The sequence below is a fragment of the Mizuhopecten yessoensis genome, unplaced genomic scaffold (assembly GCF_002113885.1).
Source record: "Mizuhopecten yessoensis strain PY_sf001 unplaced genomic scaffold, ASM211388v2 scaffold3689, whole genome shotgun sequence".
Taxonomy (NCBI): domain Eukaryota; kingdom Metazoa; phylum Mollusca; class Bivalvia; order Pectinida; family Pectinidae; genus Mizuhopecten; species Mizuhopecten yessoensis.
The window spans coordinates 505,115-527,345 of NW_018405170.1; the positions used below are offsets into that span (position 1 = coordinate 505,115).

The 22,231-nt window shown below is 35.1% G+C and overlaps 1 protein-coding gene across 5 annotated transcripts in view; it reads right to left on the minus strand.

Annotated features, from left to right (window-relative positions):
- LOC110447949 (tubulin polyglutamylase ttll6-like) overlaps positions 1–22,231 on the minus strand; it is a 63,654-nt gene that overhangs the window by 33,010 nt on the left and 8,413 nt on the right. For all 5 annotated transcript variants that reach the window (XM_021493947.1, XM_021493944.1, XM_021493945.1 and 2 more), the window contains exons 2-3: positions 17,457–17,782; positions 7,448–7,586 (exon numbers count right to left, since the gene is read on the minus strand). In XM_021493947.1, coding sequence (XP_021349622.1) covers positions 7,448–7,586; positions 17,457–17,733 — 416 coding nt within the window. In that variant the 5' untranslated portion in view covers positions 17,734–17,782. The remainder of the gene's footprint in view (positions 1–7,447; positions 7,587–17,456; positions 17,783–22,231) is intronic.

A 22,231-nucleotide genomic window follows, 5' to 3' on the forward strand; every position in this document is an offset into this window, starting at 1 on the left:
TATATTGACTACTGAAGGGGTTGATAGGGAGTTAGTTATGACTATATTTACTACTTAAGGTGTTGATAGAGAGTTAGTTATGACTATATTGACTACTGAAGGTGTTGATATGGAGTTAGTTATGACTATATTGACTACTGAAGGTGTTGATAGGGAGTTAGTTATGACTATATTGACTACTTAAGGTGTTGATAGAGAATTAGTTATGACTATATTGACTACTGAAGGTGTTGATAGGGAGTTAGTTATGACTATATTTACTACTTAAGGTGTTGACAGGGAGTTAGTTATGACTATATTGACTACTAAAGGTGTCGACAGTGAGTTAGTTATGACTGTATTGACTACTGAAGGTGTTGATAGGGAGTAAGTTATGACTATATTATAAAGTAACAACTAAAAGTGTTGACAGGGAGTTAGTTATGACTATATTATAAAGTAACAACTAAAAGTGTTGATAGGGAGTTAGTTATGACTATATTGCCTAGTAAAGGTGTTGACTGGGTTTTGACAGTTACTTATGATTGTATTGACTCTAACTGAAGGTGTTACACAAAATTTTAAACTCAATAAATTGTTTCACTTACAAAATCATGAAAGTTTTACCCTTAAAATACCACCATTATATAATACATATATATATATATAAATATAGTATATCAGTCCTTTTTTTCCCACTTTCTATTCCAGAATGGGGCTGAGGAGTTAAGAATTATGGGAAACACATTCTGTGCCTCTTAGTTAAGAATTTTAGTCATACTACAATAATAATTTTTCATTTTGTGACCAGCAAATTTCCTGAAATCTGACTGGATGAGACCTGCTTCGTAGAGCTTCATACAATGTGATATCGACGCCTGTAGGCCAACTACAAATTGTGTTGTAATATAGCAGTTTTATAAATCCAGTTGAGTTTGGTTAACCTGTGTTTCAGTTTTTCATAGAACAAAATTTACTGAACCAAATAATTTAACACTTTTGAACATGTTAAAAAGTTATTATCAACTGACTCAAGTATGGAAAATTTCTTTTCTTGTAAAAGTGCATTATAAAAGCAATAACAGAGAGCTTAGTGACGATTAACATAAATCGTTACAAGTGTCCTATGTCCATAACGCTGTTATAAGCCTTCATGACTCAAATGCACTATAGATGATAACAGGTACAGGTATAATGCTTATATAGATTTTCACCTGCCAATATTGACAGAGAAAATACCAATAAAGGACTGCTAACCTTACTATTCCAATATACATACTCTTATTACAGAACCATTTCCGTTCCGGTGAACACTCAAGATTTAGTAATGAGCTCAAGACATACCCTGTTCAGCGACAGAAATAACAATGGCAGGTTTATGCTGATAAAATTTTAGCATGCCGAGGATTTAATTAAATTAACAGGGACTCCTAATGGAAGATCAGGGGTATAAATAATCGGCTGTAATTTGTATGAATGGAGCGTTAATGTTGACTTATCCTCTTACTTCGGACTAGCTGTCGTATGAGCAGTTGAGAGACATGGGGTATGACTGTGGCCTTTTCTTGCTGTGTATATAGGGTTACCTTAGGACAAAACATCAGGCATAACACCCGTATATATATTATGGTATTCATTGTAGATCTTCAACAAAGGGTGACACTCATGGCTTCTATGATCGTACTGGTGTTATTCAGGGGTTTGCTTTCAACAAGCGTCACTCCACAGTTATATTTACCTATATACCATAGAATTATCGTCCTCGAGTACTGCCCCAAAAAGTTTACAGGTATATAATTATATATCGATACATATATGGTCAACAGTGCTCTAAAGAATTCCCTACAAATCTTCTCTACCTCTACAAGTTCATAGATTTACAGTTCTACCGTAGAATTCATTATCCACTAAACACAACTAGAAGGCTACTAGTTGGACATAGCCTCTACCTTAGAATCACCTATCTCTTTCCGCCAGAAGTTTACAGTCTACCAAAGAATTACCATCCACTACCACTACAAGCCTAGCTCTAGTCTACCACAGAATCACCTATCTCTTTCTGTCAGAAGTTAACAGTCTACTAAAGAAATACCATCCACTACCACTACAAGCCTAGATATAGTCTACCAAAGAATTGCCTAGCAACTACCACAATTAAGGCTTCTTTACACCACAGACTTATCTATCAACTACCATAAGGCTTCAGTATACAACAGAGTTACCTATAAACTACCACAAGGCTTCAGTATACCACAGACTTACCTATAAACTACTACAAGGCTTCAGTACACCACATACTTATCTATAAACTACCACAAGGCTTCAGTAAACCACAGACTTCCCTATAAACTACCACAAGCCTTCACTATACCCCAGTTACCTACCAACTACCACAAGGCTGCTTTATACCACAGAATTAACTATCTACTACCACAAGGCTTCAGTATACCACATAGTTAACTATCAACTATCACAAGGCTTCAGTATACCACAGACTTACCTATAAACTACCACAAGCCTTCACTATACCCCAGTTACCTATCAACTACCACAAGGCTTCACTATACCACAGAGTTACCTATAAACTACCACAAGGTTTCAGTATACCAGAGAGTTACCTATCAACTACCACAAGGCTTCACTATACCACAGACTTACCTATCAACTACCACAAAGCTTCAGTATACCACATAGTTACCTATAAACTACCACAAGGCTTCAGTATACCACAGAGCTACCTATCAACTACCACAAGGCTTCAGTATACCAGAGAGTTACCTATCAACTACCACAAGGCTTCAGTATACCACAGTTACCTATCAACTACCACAAGGCTTCATTATACCACAGAGCTACCTATCAACTACCACAAGGCTTCAGTATGCCACAGAGTTACCTATAAACTACCACAAGGTTTCAGTATACCAGAGAGTTACCTATCAACTACCACAAGGCTTCACTATACCACAGACTTACCTATCAACTACCACAAGGCTTCAGTATACCACATAGTTACCTATGAACTACCACAAGCTTCAGTTTACCAGAGAGTTACCTATAAACTACCAGAAGGCTTCAGTATACCAGAAACTGACCTATAAACTACCACAAGGCTTCAGTATGCCACAGAGTTACCTATAAACTACCTCAAGGCTTCAGTATACCACATAGTTACCTATAAACTACCACAAGCTTCAGTTTACCAGAGAGTTACCTATAAACTACCAGAAGGCTTCAGTATACCAGAAACTGACCTATAAACTACCACAAGGCTTCAGTATGCCACAGAGTTACCTATAAACTACCACAAGGCTTCAGTACACCACAGAGTAATAGTACGTAGGTAATACTAAAAAGATTAGGAGAACAATGTACCTGGCACTGCAAAACGTCAACACCATCTTAACGGCAATGAAGAAATTAACAAATTATGTTTTAAATGGTTTAAGGATGTGGTTAGCCGGCAAATTAATGTTACCAGTTATGGTACATTTTGGTCGGGTGTATAAAAAGTATCCAGGGGGTGGGGAGTTGAAGATAGCTTGGGTAATGACTATAACATAACTGTAAATGTTTCTACTTGAATCCCCAAACCTAATTGTGTCCAGTGATTAAAAAAAAAAATGGAATAATTTCCTGGCCCCAGGGGTGGGGATTGGTGGGGTAGGGGTGGATAAATATTCCCCTGTAATGTCCTGTTCAAGCTCTGAACTCAATTGGATAAAAAAAAAAGAGAAAAAAATATTTTTTTCATTAGGGGGGNCTATAACATAACTGTAAATGTTTCTACTTGACTCCCCAAACCTAATTGTGTCCAGTGATTGAAAATTATTTTGGCATAATTTCCTGGCCCCGGGGTGGGGATTCAGGTGGGGTAGGGGTGGATAAACATACAACTGTAATCTTCTGATCAACTTCTGAACTGTTTGTGATTAAACAAATTTAAACAATTTTTTTTTTTCCATGGGGGGTACTTTTTATACAGGGGGAGTACTTTTTGGTAGGGATATAAAAAGTTTCCGGATACTTTTTATTCTGCATAAAAAGTATCCGGATACTATTTAAGCAGGAGGTACATTTTATGCATGACACCGGACCATTGTTAAAAACGAATGCCATGAAGTTTGCCGGTGACTTAGGAAACGTGAGTTTTAAGGCTTCCAATGGTTGGCTTGAAAGTTTTACCAAGCGTAACGACATTGTATTTGGAACAATGAGAAGCGAGAGAGGTGATGAGAGTAATACTACAGTAATTGACTGGAAATCTAAACTAGGGACATTATGTGAAGGATATAATGCATGTGATATTTTTAATATGGACGAAACAGGTCTTTTTTATATAGATACGTTACCAAGCAAACATTTCATTCTAAAGGCTAGGATTGTGTAGGAGGCAAACGTTCACAGGAACGCATTACCTCGCCCTAAAGGCGAGGATTGGGCAGGAGGCAAACGTTCAAAGGAACGCATTACCTCGCCCTAAAGGCGAAGATTGGGCAGGAGGCAAATGTTCAAAGGAACGCATTACCTTGCCCTAAAGGCGAGGATTGGGCAGGAGGCAAACGTTCACAGGAACGCATTACCTCGCCCAGCTGTGTGATATGTTAATTTTTAACAAACATCTTAAAAAAACCACTATTTAATAAATTATTAATATATAATGCTTATAAAAGTCAAATTGTTTTATTACGTAAATATTTCACAAATAAATATCATATAATCATTTTAAACACACAGTTTATATTAATCTTTGAAAAGTTTTGATCCTGTCTTAAGTGACCACCTGTCTTATGTGACCTTATTTTGAACTAAAAACATAAAACAGGTTTGACTGTACCACCACCCAAGTCTACAGTCTACCACACAATTATCTATCAACTTCCAATTCAAGTTTACAGGTAGATAAAACCATGGCACACTCACTGTGTCCTGCAGAAGTCCCTTACGGTCGACAGTACCAGTTTAACCTATGGTAGATACTACACAGGTGTACGCTGTACCTGAACACCTATTAGTGCGAAACCAATCAATGACAGGTTTAATCTATAGGTCTCCAGCCTAAGTTTGACACATCTATTTTAGGACGGACGATTTGACAAGAAACCGTTTGGCTAAGGGAGTGTTTACATTAAATATGGTAAACAGCACTACGTTAGGGACAGAAGATTTGACGTCAGGGACAGAAGATTTGACGGAGAAATGTTCTGGGACAAAGGAAGTGTTTACCCTGTACAGCTATTCCGACACAGTTATACACTGTGTTTAATGGTAGTTGATGACGTACGTAGGAAATGCAGATATTGATGGAAAGTTACTCGAGTAAACATCCAAAGTACAGGAACCTGAATACCCTTCATTTGTTTATCCCTTGATAAAGCTTTCAAGTCTTACCTGGGAACACTCGTAAATTAAACTGTTTTAATATCATTTATTAACGCTTTATTGTCGTCATAATCAATATTTGTTTTCAGACCTTAAGCTTTTGTTATACTGGAATCAATGATATGGTAAATATACTTTAAAATTAACATATTATTGATGCAAATTTTCATGTTGACTAGCAGGAGAAATCAATGATAATTTTGCAGAAATATATAATGCTTATGGTACGTAACACACAACATATTAGGAGGCAAGGTAGTCTAGTGGTAGGACGCCGGGCTCGTGACCGAAGGGTTGCGGGTTCGAGTCACGGCATGGCACTGTGTTGTATCTTTGAACAAGATACTTTACTCCGCTTGTTCCAGTCTACTCAGTTGTAAATAAGTACTGGTACATGGTCTGGCAGTGCTAGAATTGTTGAATGCTAAGCTGGGAGTGCCGAAATGCCACCACCGGCTGTATGCTCCGGAGGGAGTTGAGAAAGATATTGGCTGGTTGCAAAGGCCCTATAACTTATATATATATCTTAAGATTTTTCTTCTGGACAACAATTTCATTTTTTCATTTTTTGCAAGCGTACATTGATATTTGAAGTCATAAAGGAATATAAGTGAAATCTTCAAAGTATTCCAAGTCTCCTGCAATTTTCTTTCTTCACTTCGGAGCAGTATGAATGTGGACACTTTATGGCCCTTTATCTATAAATTTGAAGTCTGTATGAAGCCATCCTATCAAATCTCTTCACCAAAGTGTTAAGTATCATAACAAAACACTGAAGAACTGAATCAATCGAATCTCTGAAAGTAAATACACTAATCTAACACAATTGTAATCTCCTTGTGGCCTTTATTTTATGGTTTTAGGGGATATGACGAGATAATTTGTAGTTTATCTTCTTCACATAGATATATATATATAGGGACGCGTAATATCGAGTAAGGCACTGGTAAAGTTACTGTATCTATCCTGCAATAAGCCCATGTTTCATAATAAGCCCACCAATATATATTGTTGTTTGGAATAAAGGCCAACAAAAGCTTGTTCATTGTCCTGTAATAAGCCCCCCCCCCCCACCCCCCCTCTATTTTCAGTCAGAGATTATGTGTTGGCCTCCCTGGGCTTATTGCAGGATAAATATGGTACCTCATTTCCATCTCAGAGTCATATACTAGGGGACAAACTTGTGAAATGGTAATTACCGTATTTGATGTAAAAATGATGCCGAGTACATGTACTAGTAAATGACCAGTGGGGAGCTGCTTTACTTAATTTTATCTAAACACATTTTTCCTCAAACAATATACATTTCTCCTTTTTTGACTATTTTCCTACCATGGCAGACTAAAATGACTCTTTATAATTGAATCATTTATTCATTAAATCATAATTGCACTAGTCTATATGGTGTATGTTTCCTAACATAATAGTTAGTATATTTATACATAGTTTTCCTGTAAATGAAATATATATTATTAGCATCCTTTGCATTTCCAACGAGATATCACACAATTTTCTCGTTAACATGGAAATAAAAAATATGAAAATCTAAATCTTATGAACGAAAACAAAAGGGTCCTTAATCCTTTTTTCCGCTATCTTAGGACATAAAAGGTCAAGTTATAGGCCTAGTATATATGTGTACATGTGTTGACCCTATATGGCTGAAGTAAGTGTGTGGTGTGGGTGATAATTGGAACACAAGTAGTTAACAGAATCAATATTGAACGGTATCTATAGATATTCATGAGTACTATATACCCCCAAGACGTTACAGTAAGCCGGTCAAAGTCTATACACTAGGGGGGAGGTCAATTATCGTAACTTATGGTAGGGATCAATTTCCTTTGCACTCAATAACACCAATTTTTTTCAGTGATAGAGGTGCGTGTTGGCTGTCATAAAACGTGATTGTCCCACGATTTCCCACAGTCCATCAGCCAGCATGCAATTCTATGACAGCATGCGATATATAAACGCAACATTTACTTTTATAAAATCCGGGACCTGTGGGTATATGTAATTGAAAATACATACCTATACAACACTATTGTACATCAGGAAAAATTACAAAAAGAAAAGTTCTTACTTTTTCTTTTTCTTCTTCTTCTTTGCTTTTTTTTCCAATTCTTTCTTTTCTAGGTCGGTCTGCTGCAGCTGTTCCGTGCGACTACTACCCTCGCCTTCATATTCTGATGCGTCGTCTGCCTGTGTGCTAATGCCAGTATCTACAACGATCAACAAAGTTTTTAATTACTGCACAGAATGATTATTTGCAGTCAACGTTACAATGTTATGCTACCATAACGCATCCATGTAGCCTGACCTTGAGAGACCAAATACTATATTTATCCAGCAATAAGCCCATGCCTGGTAATAAGCCCATCCATATCTATATGCAACAACATTTATTTAATTGTCCTGTTGTGAGCCGAGCCCCCTACTTTAAGTCTGGGATTAGGAGCTGGTCCCCTGGGCTTCTTTTCTTGCTTGAAAAAGACGGTACCTTAACTGTAATATTTTCGTCTTTTTTTCTAAGCCTCACTTTCAAAAATGTTATTTTACTTCAGAAAACAGAGGTGAAGTTCTTCCACATGAGAATATTATTCGTAATAAGATGATATCATAAGTTACAGCAATCTTCCTTAACTTCAGCAGTGTTTTTCTATGAAAAACTTTAAGTTTAGGAATTTCTCTAAGTCAAGGAACATTCTTGAAATTAGGGCCAAGACTTCTCTTAAAACTATTTTACTAAGTGCTTATTATTAACCCATGTATACTGGCTGGTACTGTTGCTCATATTTAATTTAATCCTTTCATTTAAAGGTGAAGATAAAACATGATCAAATTCCGCATTTTATAAATAAACATGCCGATGAAATTATACAACTGTTACAGTAATCTGTCACTTTGTTTTGAGGTTTATCAAAATGATTCTAGCAATAGGCTAGGGTTCATGTATTGATACTTTCGTTGGTCTATTTCAGATTTTTGTTGAACTAGATGAATTTATAATTGTTACATATCAAAGAGTAGAAGATTCTTTCAATAAGGCCATACAATATATCGAGATTTTAAATCACCTGATTTCAAAATTGTCAACAAAAATGTATACAGTGTACCTCCATGTTATGGTCTCCTTAATATCAATTTAAAGTTAAAGAACCCACAAGATCACCTTGACTGAGTCGTTTAAATATGTCAATATTGAAAACCTTTATTGAAAATCAATCATAATGTTGATAATGTCTTTTATTGAATTTTGTAATGCCTGAATTTATAATGTAAATGTATGTTATCAGAAACTACATCATGTTGTAATTTATCTCATGTGTCAGATTCATTTTACACTATAATCATTTCAATCTTTTCTGTATAATTTGATATGTACACAAAATTAGAATCTCCAAACTTTTAAAAAGGACATTACCAATATTTAACATATACTTCAAAATCTGTTTCACCCTTGAATTTTTTTTTTATGGTTCAAATATATATCTGTAATGAAATATTATTCTATACTCCTGCTTGTGAAGAAAACCCCAATTGGATAGTTGAAGATAAAAAACTCAATTTTGGCATTATTCTTATCACAGTCGATATTATGTACATGCAATGTAGCAAAAGAATTCATTAAATAGATTTGTTAGAGCCTGTTCCACCAGAATGGATTACATTGACAGCCAATGTTATTTATCCAAAGTGTCGTTATCATTAACAACATATTGAAATTACATTATTTTATTATCGTATTTGACCTGTTAAATGCCCTAGGCACATATATATTGAAAAAATGATAGAGAATTATTGCAGTTCTGATCTTACAAATTTCTCAAAAAATAGAAAAAAATATAACAACTGACACTTTTTCATGCAAGTTGGTAGAATATGTGGAAGGGATGGAACATTTGTGACAGAAAAATGGATAGGGGGCACAAAAAAGGTCAAATATGGTATTATTTATTTATTTATTTAACAAATATATATATATATATAAAAATCACTCTCATACCATCCATTTTTACATACATTTTCAGACTCCATCTACAAGTTATTATCTATATACAGATTATGTCTTGAAAGTTTTCATTTTTTGGAAAAAAACAGAAAAGGGAGAGAGAAGAAGAAAGAAAGAACAGAAAAGAGAGAGGGGTATATTGAAAGGGCAAAAGAGGAAGATAGGGACAGTGAGTAACAGATTGATGGGGAGAGAGGAGAAAATAAAGACTGAAATGTAGACAGGGGGAAAAAATGAAAGAGAGGGGAAAGAAAAGATAGAAAGGGAAATAGGGAAGGGAGGGAGACAGAGGAGCAGAGGGGATTACCTCATTCACCCCTGAAGACACATTTGAATTCTTCCAATTCAAAGGTTGGAATAGTTCATTTTGAAATTTCAGGGGTGAATGAGTCAATAGATAGAAAATTGATGGGGAGAGTGATAGAGGGAAAGAAAGGAAGACATGAAGAGAGGAAGACAGATGGACAGAGAAACCAGTGAATAGGTTTTAAGAAAATTTTAGATTTTTTTTGCAATATTTGTTCTTCAATGAAAAATGCAAGTTACAAATCAACATGGATCATAGATATAAATAGGTGTACTGTAATTTAATATATATGGACACATTCAACAATGAAAAATAATTCAACAGACCAGATGGCAAACAATTGGCAGGGTTAAACTATTGTCACTACAATATAAACTCTTTTATGATATAAAAAAGACTATGTAACAATAATGTATACAGTAAACTCTACAGATTCCAAATAACACAGAATAGATGCACTTTACAACGTAGTCTTATTACAGGATCAAAATCTTAATGTTGTAGCCAACAGTTTACAATCAAATATATAGGCCGCTGAGCAAATCCAGGTCACTCAGAAATATGATATGAATGACTTCAACTTGAAGATATTGTAGTGGAATATTATGTAAAACAAAGAGAACAATGGACCGTACGATCAGGGTAACTGAAGTGTAGAATGACACTGAGGTTTTCAACCATAACATCACAGTGTTACAATCTCTACCATTGTATAGAAACCTCAACATTGACAACAGGCCCAAGTGGCCTGTACTACTAGTATATGCTTTTTAATCTCTAAATACAAGAGGTTTAATGGGCATGAATTGCTCACCTTTAAGTTCACAAGTCAAGAACAGTGCTGTGCTCCCGATGGATTTTCGATTTGGGGGTATATTTTATAGATTTTCAAAATTTTGTTATGTAGGATAGGGGGTACATGCACAACCAACAGTTTTAGGGGTAAAAAAAAACTCCCCATCAGAGGATTTTGGGAAACTCTGGAGAATATGAAAATATTTTTTATTTAATAAGAAGAACTTTTTTCTCCACATGAGGTTGAACCAAATTAAATATCTGTTTACAGTTAGCCAAGAACAAAAATGGGATAAATTTTGCATTGTGTGTAGTGTGTCATTGTGTGTATTGACTTGACCAGTACGTGTGTAAGAATTTGCAAAAGATCTGTAAGGTCAGCAGTAAAATTAGGGTATATACATGTATTAGGAACCATGAAAAACCTTATTTCTTCTTATTTGGTCTGAAGGAATTTCTTTCTTATATTCCACATACATTTAATAAAAAAAGTCTGTATTTAGTCAAAATGGTTTGTTGGCAGTTGCAATTTAACCAATGAAATGAACAATGTTATAAGAAGGAGTATTTAGTTTTAAAACTTAACCCATTAACCCCTAAAATTTCATAATGAACTATTCCAACCTTTGAATTGGAAGAGTTCAAATACTATTCCAACCTTTGAATTGGAAGAGTTCAAATGAGTCTTCAGGGGTGAATGAGATAACATACATGGACTTTTTTGCAAACTTGTCATTTATATTGGAAGAGCAAATTATTTCTCAGCTGTCATTGTCACATACTCAGAGGACTAAACATATTGTACATATAAAGGAAATATTGTTTTCATTGCAATTAAATAAATAATTTGAATTAATATAATCATTTAATATTTCAGATATATATGTGTGTTAAAATTTAGGAATATTCTGTTAAAAATAACTAAATAATAATATGCAAAATTTGTATATAGTGCTCTTTCAATTTGTAGAAAATTAATATTCTTCACATTCAGCAGTTTACAAAGCAAAAATACCAATATGTACATAAAATCCATGCTGTTAAATTGTACAGGTAGTAGACCCTGGTCCGTTTCCAAAATTCTCGGGATAGATAATGCACCACGTGGCCAATTATCGTTAAATATAATGATCATGCAAACGATCTGATTAAGTTGAATGTACATGTTTTAGATATAACTACTTATAAAGCACAATAGGACTTAGACAAACAGACATTAATCTTGAAACACTATCAGTTCCGAGACGGGAGACATGAAACGTACACCCCTAGCATAACAACAAAGTCTTACATATCGGTAAACACGTCATTGTTTTAAACAATAACACCCGAACGTGTACACACAATAACGATCTCTTTCAAAACTACCAACATCTTCAGGTTTTTATTTAACTTGATAAAGAACTTTAACTCATTCACCCCCGAAGACACATTTGAACCCTTCCAATACAAAGGTTGGAATAGTTCATTATGAAATTTCAGGGGTTAATGAGCTAAAATTAGAATCCATTGAAGCCAGTTTTAATTCGATATAAAACAGTTTATTTCTTTTAGCAATGGGATATTTAATTGACTATCTTTCATTAAATGTAATCGTTTAATTGAGCAATTTAATTGTAGATAAAATAGTTTTGCCTACTACTTATATTTAAGTAATTAAGACACTGAGTATAGAGCAGTATTTCCACTAGGTGATCACAACCTGTTTAAATGGACTTTATACACGCACAGACAATTTTTCGGAGATGATTTTTTCAAAAGGGTACAAATATGATCCTGAGGATATTCTATTTGAAATACAAAATTAATGTCTTTTTTTTTAAATTGATCAAATTGTTCATTTTTTTTCAAATTGGCAGGGGATAGCTAATCCTTTTGTCAACCGAGTGAAATTCCAGCTAGCTAGCAGGTGCATCCAATGTTTATTTGGCCATTGCGATTTTGTGATCACAGACAGTAACTCCTGATTTTTTATAATAAATAAACTAACATTTCTGCTATAGGGGTTCACACTACGAACCTCTTGATTAGGAAGCAGGGAGCTTATCATCCACTTCTCTACTAGTTATGATATCTATAACTTATCATCCACTTCTCTACTAGTTATGATATCTATAACTTATCATCCACTTCTCTACTAGTTAGCATATCTAAAACTTTTCAGCAACACAAAAGAACAAAAAACAAAAAAAATTCAAAAAATCATCCAACTCACTAAAATAGCTTGCAAAGTAATAATTCTCTCCTCGTGATCCATTTTCTGTCTTTTGATTGACTGGGCCACTGGGAACTGCCACTCAGACCTGGTTGCTTACAGTTCGTTGGAGGGACCCTATTGTGATTGTGGTCCAGGGTTTGGATCTGTCGGTCTGGTCTAATTCAGTTTTACTATCAGAACAGTGTTATACACAGTAGATTTTTATCTATTCATTTATCAAAGAAAATATCCACAAGTGTTTTTGGTTTCCTTTCGGAAAGAATTTATTAAAGCTAATGTCATCCTGGTAAAAAAAAGTTTCTTATTCATAGTTACAATTTTCATTCTTGTAAAAAATTTAAACAAAAAAGTTTGAACATATTTTTCATTATATTTTTCTGTCAATTGGTTTTCCAAGAACAATTTTTCAATAACATATATGTCTCATTTTATTAAAATACAAAAGTCAAACCTACTTATGTGATTAAATGTGTTAAAGAGACCACCTGTGTTAAGAGACCACCTGTGTTAAGAGACCATTTATGTTAGAGACCATAGATCTGTGGAAAGAGACCAACTGTGTTAAGAGACCACCTGTGCTAATAGACCACCTGTGTTAAGAGACCATATATCTGTGTAAAGAGACCACCTGTGTTAAGAGACCACCTGTGTTAAGAGACCACCTGTATAAGTGGCCATTTCTAATGTTCCCATTTTTGTGATTTCCCTGTTAATTGAACCTGTATCAAAAGACCAGTAGCATGCAATAAGAGAACGCCATTGTGGACTTCCTAATGGTGGTTTTTGATATAGATTTAAGCATATAATTTTTCACTGTTATCAGGCTGTTAAATATTTCATGTAATATTGATGAAATTTTGATGAATATTTTCCAATTTTGCATTCTCTATTAAATTTTATCACTTTTAACATGCTAGAATTTTCTCCTTACCTTATAAAATTACCCCTGAGGTATTTTATCTTATACGTTACATGTGTTTGAATACCTGCATACCTTCTTCACCTTGGGCGTCTGTCTCAGACACACTGTCTATAGATACTTGATACCAGAAAACATGTCTGCCCTTTCATGAACAGATAAAATACATATTGATTCAGTAGGATCACAGGTAAAGTCTACTTCAGATCAATATTGGAAAGTCACGATGATTCCTTTTAGAGAGTAAGGAGCTCTCTTTATTGACAATGGAGTTATTGTCTAGCAGAGGTGTGTAATAGAAAGGACATTTCTCAATATCGCTTGAGAAACACTCGCAGCATTTCAAACTAATTAGTCTTTCGCAGCATGTATTTGAAGTCTGAATGTAACATATAAATTTTGTATAGTAATGGCACAGCCAGTTTTCAAACTTATTGGTCAACCCATAGACAGTCACCATGAAAAAAACTTCAGGTCTATGAGAATCAATTTCTTCATAGACCAAGATGTTATTTCCTGTGATGTGTATGATTCAATGATAAATATAGAAGTGAGAGAAAACAATCCTCTGTGAAACTACTTATCTTCCTTTATTGTTACACATCATTTCTTTGGCCCCTTTCACGTATCCAGTTCAACTGGTTTGTCTGCTTTTAAATGTAACATTTTTTAGTATAAATCCTGGCAAATGTTTATGCAGGCCTTGCAAGGCAGCATGTCAAGGCTTGCTTGAAAGCAACATCAGATTGCTAGGTTCAACCTTATTTCATAAATGAACAACTCTGGTCCAACTAGTTCAATCTTAATAAACGAATGCCTGAGTAAAATTTTCTTGGTCAACGTCTAGTCTATCAAAATTTCATTACGGCTATAAGAAGTCTGTATCTCATACTCCTGTTGTCTATGGTACCTACATTCTAAAACTGCCTGTATAATGTGGAGTTAAAATTTGGCTCCATTTCAAATGAGATTCAGAGAGTACCAAGGTAGTTTTCTTCCAAATTAGGTAAATAAAATAAAATATCTTAAAATATCTCTTTAAAATACAATAGGCGAAAAAAAGTAGGAAGTGGGTTTCATTGTTTCAATATGCTGTCAATATTTCCCAACATAATGGAAGATGGCAATACCTAACAGCCCTGGAGAACACCCTGCATTATTAAGTAAAGCTTGCTACACTATTTATAAGCTAATGGATACATTTTTATCCTGTTGCAATTTTTACAAAAGTTTTTCAGCCCTGGAGAAAACCCTGCATTTCAAAGCTCGCTGCACTGTTTATAAATTAGTTGATATTTCCTTTTGTCACAATTTTTTCAAACATTTGTGTCATGTCTTATTCAGATAGAACTACTTCTGATATACAATTAAAGAGAAAATGCAATACACTTATGATGACCAATAAGCTACAAAATGTATATTTATAGTAGTCTGTTTTAAGAGTAAGTGTTAACTAAATTCATTTTTTTTTTACAACTACCTGGGTATGCAATCAATTATTTTGGAAGAAATAATTAGAACAGTCTTACATTTTTTTGGTGAAACTTTTCATGTTTCAACTTACATTTTTCAATATGATAGTAACTTAGGGAAGAAGAGCAAATGTCAGTCTGCTTAAAATAAAAATAAAAAAAACACAAAACTGACATACGTTAGCTCACAAAACTGGCATACATCTGTGTAGCTCACAAAACTGACATACGTCTGTGTAGCTCACAAAACTGACATACGTCTGTGTAGCTCACAAAACTGACATACGTCTGTGTAGCTCACAAAACTGACATACGTCTGTGTAGCTCACAAAACTGACATACGTCTGTGTAGCTCACAAAACTGACATACGTCTGTGTAGCTCACAAAACTGACATACGTCTGTGTAGCTCACAAAACTGACATACGTCTGTGTAGCTCACAAAACTGACATACGTCTGTGTAGCTCACAAAACTGACATACGTCTGTGTAGCTCACAAAACTGACATACGTCTGTGTAGCTCACAAAACTGACATACGTCTGTGTAGCTCACAAAACTGACATACGTCTGTGTAGCTCACAAAACTGACATACGTCTGTGTAGCTCACAAAACTGACATACGTCTGTGTAGCTCACAAAACTGACATACGTCTGTGTAGCTCACAAAACTGACATACGTCTGTGTAGCTCACAAAACTGACATACGTCTGTGTAGCTCACAAAACTGACATACGTCTGTGTAGCTCACAAAACTGACATACGTCTGTGTAGCTCACAAAACTGACATACGTCTGTGTAGCTCACAAAACTGACATACGTCTGTGTAGCTCACAAAACTGACATACGTCTGTGTAGCTCACAAAACTGACATACGTCTGTGTAGCTCACAAAACTGACATACGTCTGTGTAGCTCACAAAACTGACATACGTCTGTGTAGCTCACAAAACTGACATACGTCTGTGTAGCTCACAAAACTGACATACGTCTGTGTAGCTCACAAAACTGACATACGTCTGTGTAGCTCACAAAACTGACATACGTCTGTGTAGCTCACAAAACTGACATACGTCTGTGTAGCTCACAAAACTGACATACGTCTGTGTAGCTCACAAAACTGACATACGTCTGTGTAGCTCACAAAACTGACATACGTCTGTGTAGCTCACAAAACTGACATACGTCTGTGTAGCTCACAAAACTGACATACATCTGTGTAGATCACAAAACTGGCATGCGTCTGTGTAGCTCACAAAACTGACATACGTCTGTGTAGCTCACAATACTGACATACATCTGTGTAGCTCACAAAACTGACATACCTCTGTGTAGATCACAAAACTGGCATGCGTCTGTGTAGCTCACAAAACTTACATACGTCTGTGTAGCTCACAAAACTGAAATACGTCTGTGTAGCTCACAAAACTGACATACGTATGTGTAACTCACAAAACTGACATACGTCTGTGTAGCTCACAATACTGACATACATCTGTGTAGCTCACAAAACTGACATACCTCTGTGTAGATCACAAAACTGGCATGCGTCTGTGTAGCTCACAAAACTGACATACGTCTGTGTAGCTCACAAAACTGACATACGTCTGTGTAACTCACAAAACTGACATACGTCTGTGTAGCTCACAAAACTTGCATACATGTACATCTGTGTAGCTCACAAAACTGACATACATCTGTGTAGCTCACAAAACTGACATACATGTACATCTGTGTAGCTCACAAAACTGACATACATCTATGTAGCTCACAAAACTGACATACGTCTGTGTAGCTCACAAAACTGACATACATCTGTGTAGCACTAAATTGATGACCTTCCTACAATAGTTTTACGAACATGTTAATTTTAGCAGATTTTTTTTTTCATACAATGAGCTGAATCGAAGGTTGATCAATGAATTTGAAATTAGACATTAATTAGAATGAGACTGAAGGATTAACTGTACAGAAATACAAAGGCAGTTATTCTTACAGGAATATACATTGTGTTCCTGTGACATGGCATAAAATGTCCTCTGATCATGATCTGCTAATAAATAAAATCTTACCTGATATATTGAGTAAGTACAATAAAAAGTTAAGTACCTTACATGTTGTTGTCTGGAGAAAATTAAAGTATCTTAACAGGTACATGTATTTACTATGGAGCCATGTAAAATGTTGTAGACAAAGTATTTAAATAAAACTATTTTACAGAAGGGGGTGGAGACACAACGATAAGGGAGGTTTCTTCAATATCTTGGTCGATTGTGCCGTGGATATCAAGGCGGTATACACTGGTGTAAGTAAAAATCCAGGAAAAAGTGCGAACAACACGGCAAATAAACGTAACCATAACAGGTACTAACCTTCATCTCCGTAATCATCCCCTTCACCCTCCAGCTCCAGAGGCTGTTGGACCAGAATCGACACCCCGTCCATGAGGGACAGCTCTGGACCACCTCCGCCGCCATCATTATTGTCATAACCAGAGTCGGTTCCGTCTGGATCCACCTCCTGATCACTTTCCGAATCAGAGTCAGACATTCCGGAAACAACTTCCTCTGGCTCGTCACGATAAGTTGATTCCTCTACCTCACTCTGATCATCGGACTGTTCGTCCTTGTCATAGGGGGGACTGTCCATACTCGTCCGGTCCAGTGTTTCCCTCCTTAGTCTCTACACCCTGGCTAACCTGCGGAAAATATCACTGTTTATAATCAGTTGGTAAATTTGATATTTCATAAAACAAGAAACTGTAAAACAACAAATTAATGTTTGGCTCTTGGCTGATATTCATGCTCAATTAAGTGAACTTAATTATATTTTCTATTGGTAAAATAATTTATTCTGACATGAACATTTATCGTTTTTGATCATTTCAATTTTTAAACAAAGGTTCTAGTACAATTTATTTTATCCATGCTTAGTTCAGTGAACTTAAAATTTCTATTGGAAAACCAATCTTTTCTGACATAAACATTGAACACTTTTAGTCATTTTAATTTCTAAACAAAAATTTTGGTACAATTTTGTTTTTCCTTAAAGTTGATTGTGGATGGTTTTAATTACAACTCTGTTTACATCTTTGAAGATACAAATAATACATATGTAAGTAAGGATCAAAGTACATTGTGTTCTTGACAGATGTTAAAGTTGCTTTCTTAAACTCTGAATCAAAATACAATAAATGACAAAAAAAAATGTATGGCTGGAAAAATGATCCATAGCATTCAAATTAAATTTGGATCTCATTCTTATTTCAATTCATCAATCCAACAATGAATCAGAAGCATTGTTAACGTATGAGCAGCACACAAGAGTTCCTGGTCAAGCTGTGTGGTGATACGTACAGCTAGGTCTATCAAAGCTTTGTATGCACACATGTGGCGGGCTTAGAATGGAAGTACACAGAATGTTAGGGGTAAGAATGGAAGTACACAGAATGTTAGGGGTAAGAATGGAAGTACACAGAATGTTAGGGGTAAGAATGGAAGTACACAGAATGTTAGGGGTAAGAATGGAAGTACACAGAATGTTAGGGGTAAGAATGGAAGTACACAGAATGTTAGGGGTAAGAATGGAAGTACACAGAATGTTAGGGGTAAGAATGGAAGTACACAGAATGTTAGGGGTAAGAATGGAAGTACACAGAATGTTAGGGGTAAGAATGGAAGTACACAGAATGTTAGGGGTAAGAATGGAAGTACACAGAATGTTAGGGGTAAGAATGGAAGTACACAGAATGTTAGGGGTAAGAATGGAAGTACACAGAATGTTAGGGGTAAGAATGGAAGTACACAGAATGTTAGGGGTAAGAATGGAAGTACACAGAATGTTAGGGGTAAGAATGGAAGTACTCAGAATGTTAGGGGTAAACATGTGAATTAACACTGGAGAGCCATACATGGCATACTTGCTTTAATGTCAATCAAGATTTTGCGGCCAGGCAGTTAGGCTTGCAAGTTACAGTAGCTACCTCATTCACACATCCATCCATTTGGTGACCTTACTGAAAGAGCTGTTGCCCCTCCTCCCTTTTTATTTTTTGTGGTTTTATGTATAAAGACGTAGGTAACAGCTATGATTAAAGAAGTGAACACATGATTCAGTAGATAGGCCAGGATAAGTATATAAATACATCACACAAGAATTGGGTTAAGATCCAGAACTTGGTACAAAGATATACTACAACATCGAAAACTAGTTCAAAGTCAATGATCCGGACAGGGATGTGACCTTATATATAGTGACAAATAAAATACAAAATTAGACATCTTTGTTACATACATAGAGTCATGTTGCAGAATTTGAACATTTCACTGCTTTTCAAATGCATATATATATGTGTGATACAAAAATTTGATATCTAGATATGGACTGAAAACTTTGGGCTTTATTGAGTTAGACTTGATGTCAGAAATTTCTAATATATTTGACCCCTGTGACCTTAAAAGTAAGTTACGGTCATCAATATAAAGAAACTTTATATAAAAGTAGTCCATGCTACTGAAGGTTACTTACTTTTGCTCAAAATGCAAGCCAGCACTAAAAATTGACCTTTGACCCCAGTATGCACTCAAACTTGACCTTTGACATTATTTGAAAAAGGTTTGCACTGCTGGTCTTTATATACATACCATACCCAAGTAATTAAAACTCTAAAACATATTGTCATTAGCCATAGCTATGTAATTTACACATGAATTAACTTTTATGACATGCGAATCCCTGGTACCTTCGTTAAAGGGCCAAATATCATGACACTGGGTCTTTCAGGTTTTTAGAAGAAGTTGTCCAAAGAAAACAGTTGATGGATTAATGGATGTCAAATGCTGGACCCCACCATACCATAAATTCAAAGGTACATATATGTAGCTTGTTTGATAATTACACAGACATTAAAATGGCCTCAACTAATCCCTGATAGGCACTTAAGGTAAAGAATACCACTGCATCAGTTGCAATCGTAAAGAAGAGTTCCGCTCAGAGTGTTTTTGACTAAGAGTATTCTCCCTTTTATAAAGAAGATAGAGCAACCATTTATAAAGAAGATGGAGCAACCAAACAGAGTTTTTTTTCTGGCTTAGAATAACTTCCCCTGTCAAGTTTTACAAATGCTTTGTGGAATATAAATTGGACACTCATTTTGATATACTTATAATTCCTGTATGGTAAGATAAGTAAAGTGTAGGCTTTTGTAATGTAAATATTCCAATTTCAACCCCTGCAGTTTTCTGGTTTTACTTTTTCATTTCAATTTTTAATCATTTCAAATTTTGACAACTATACACCTCTTTCAAATGCTTGCATTGGCAACAGTTTTTTTTATGGGATATTTCTTTAGCAATTAAAAGACCTAAACAATTTTTTCACAGTGACAGTGGTAATGATATAGTTTAACTTATTGGTAGACCCTTTACCCTAAGTTTTATGTTGTAAATACGGTTAATATATACACATGGCAAATAATGACTTAAACATTTCACCCAAACATTGGCATCAGACCAGCTTACCATCTTGTTTAAAGGTTTAAACATGTGTGAATTTATCCCTCTTGTCCTGTGTAGATTTTATCAAATTTTACATCAAAATCCTTGAATATCTAAACACAAAAATCCAGGGAAAACTTTGTATTATTTAAACACTCCAAATTTAACTGAATCCATACAGCTTCCTGCTAATTAATAATTGATCCAAATACACTCTGTAAACGAAGATCCAACTTTATGCATGTCTGAATGCACAGCGACAAGTTTTATAATTTGTCTTCTCAAAATACATTAACATATATTGTTGATAGAACTGTACTTTTTAATACACTTCCAATAATTGTTAAATTGAAATCCCAAGCTTCATAAGAAAATCACATAAATTTCATTCAGTTAAAATCCTTGTCGTTACACTGTGATGATTCCAGAACACCACCTGGTTCAGTTGACGACCAACAAAATACCAATCGTATACATTCTGGTATATATTCCTCGGCGAGTGATCATGCGTATATACGTTTGGTAAGGTTCTGGCAGAATAATATTCTTAAACATTGACATCTTATATCTGACTGCTCTTCATATTGATAGGCCATTGTGTTTTGATCCAGAGGTATCACACCCAGGCTAGATATTATACAGGGGCCAACGTTATTAGGATAAAATGTAGGTCTACAGTGGTATATGTGCGTTGGCATGTCTCCAGCAGGTGAGACTAACCCCTATACAATCCTGGTATGGCAGAATGGCAATTGTGCGCATATACATACCTACCTAAAGTTGTTTGAACCAATGCAGCCACTATATGTGAGACATTTAAAATCTATATAGGAGATCAAGCTTTGGAGGAGGTAGAAATATCATAATTTAACCGATTTTTTTAACAACTAGATTTGAAATTGCAGTCGCATGCATTCACAATTTGAAATATTGGATCCAAATGATTGCATGAATCTGGTAATTTAACTAACCTATTACATTAATTTACATACATAATACATACATTTACATATCAATATTATGTCCCACTTTTAATATTTTACTGTGAACTTAAATGTATTAGATCAAATATCCTGCACAAAATTAAACAAAGAACTTGGAGATGTTTAACAGCAGTTAGGTCTTCTTACATTTGAAGAGGTTTAGTTAATCCCCACTTATTTTTGCAATTAATGTTTTCAAGACGTAAAAGATATCAGTTCAAGAGTTACATATATGACATGTAATTTTTCCAGGATCAAAAAGCTCTGAACTTTCCATAGATACCATCAGTGAAAGAAGACTTAAGATAAATAAGTGATAGATAAAAAGAATAGTCTCAGACATGGCTGGCTCACAATATTAACTCACCCCTGAAATTTCACAATGAACTATTCCAACCTTTGAATTGGAAGAGTTTAAATGTGTCTACTGGAGTGAATGATTAATATATATACCTGCATTTTGAAGTCAAACAACTATTACCTGGTATTCTTTTGACTTTACCTCATGAATAAGGTAGAATAGCTGACTACAGATGTATATATTATTACTGTACACTTTAAAGAAAGGTAAAACCAGCTGACAACCCTTGGATTTGAAGGTATACCCACCCTACACCAAGAACGAATGTGCTGCCGGGCGGCTAAAAACTTCAATGTATATACAGTGTG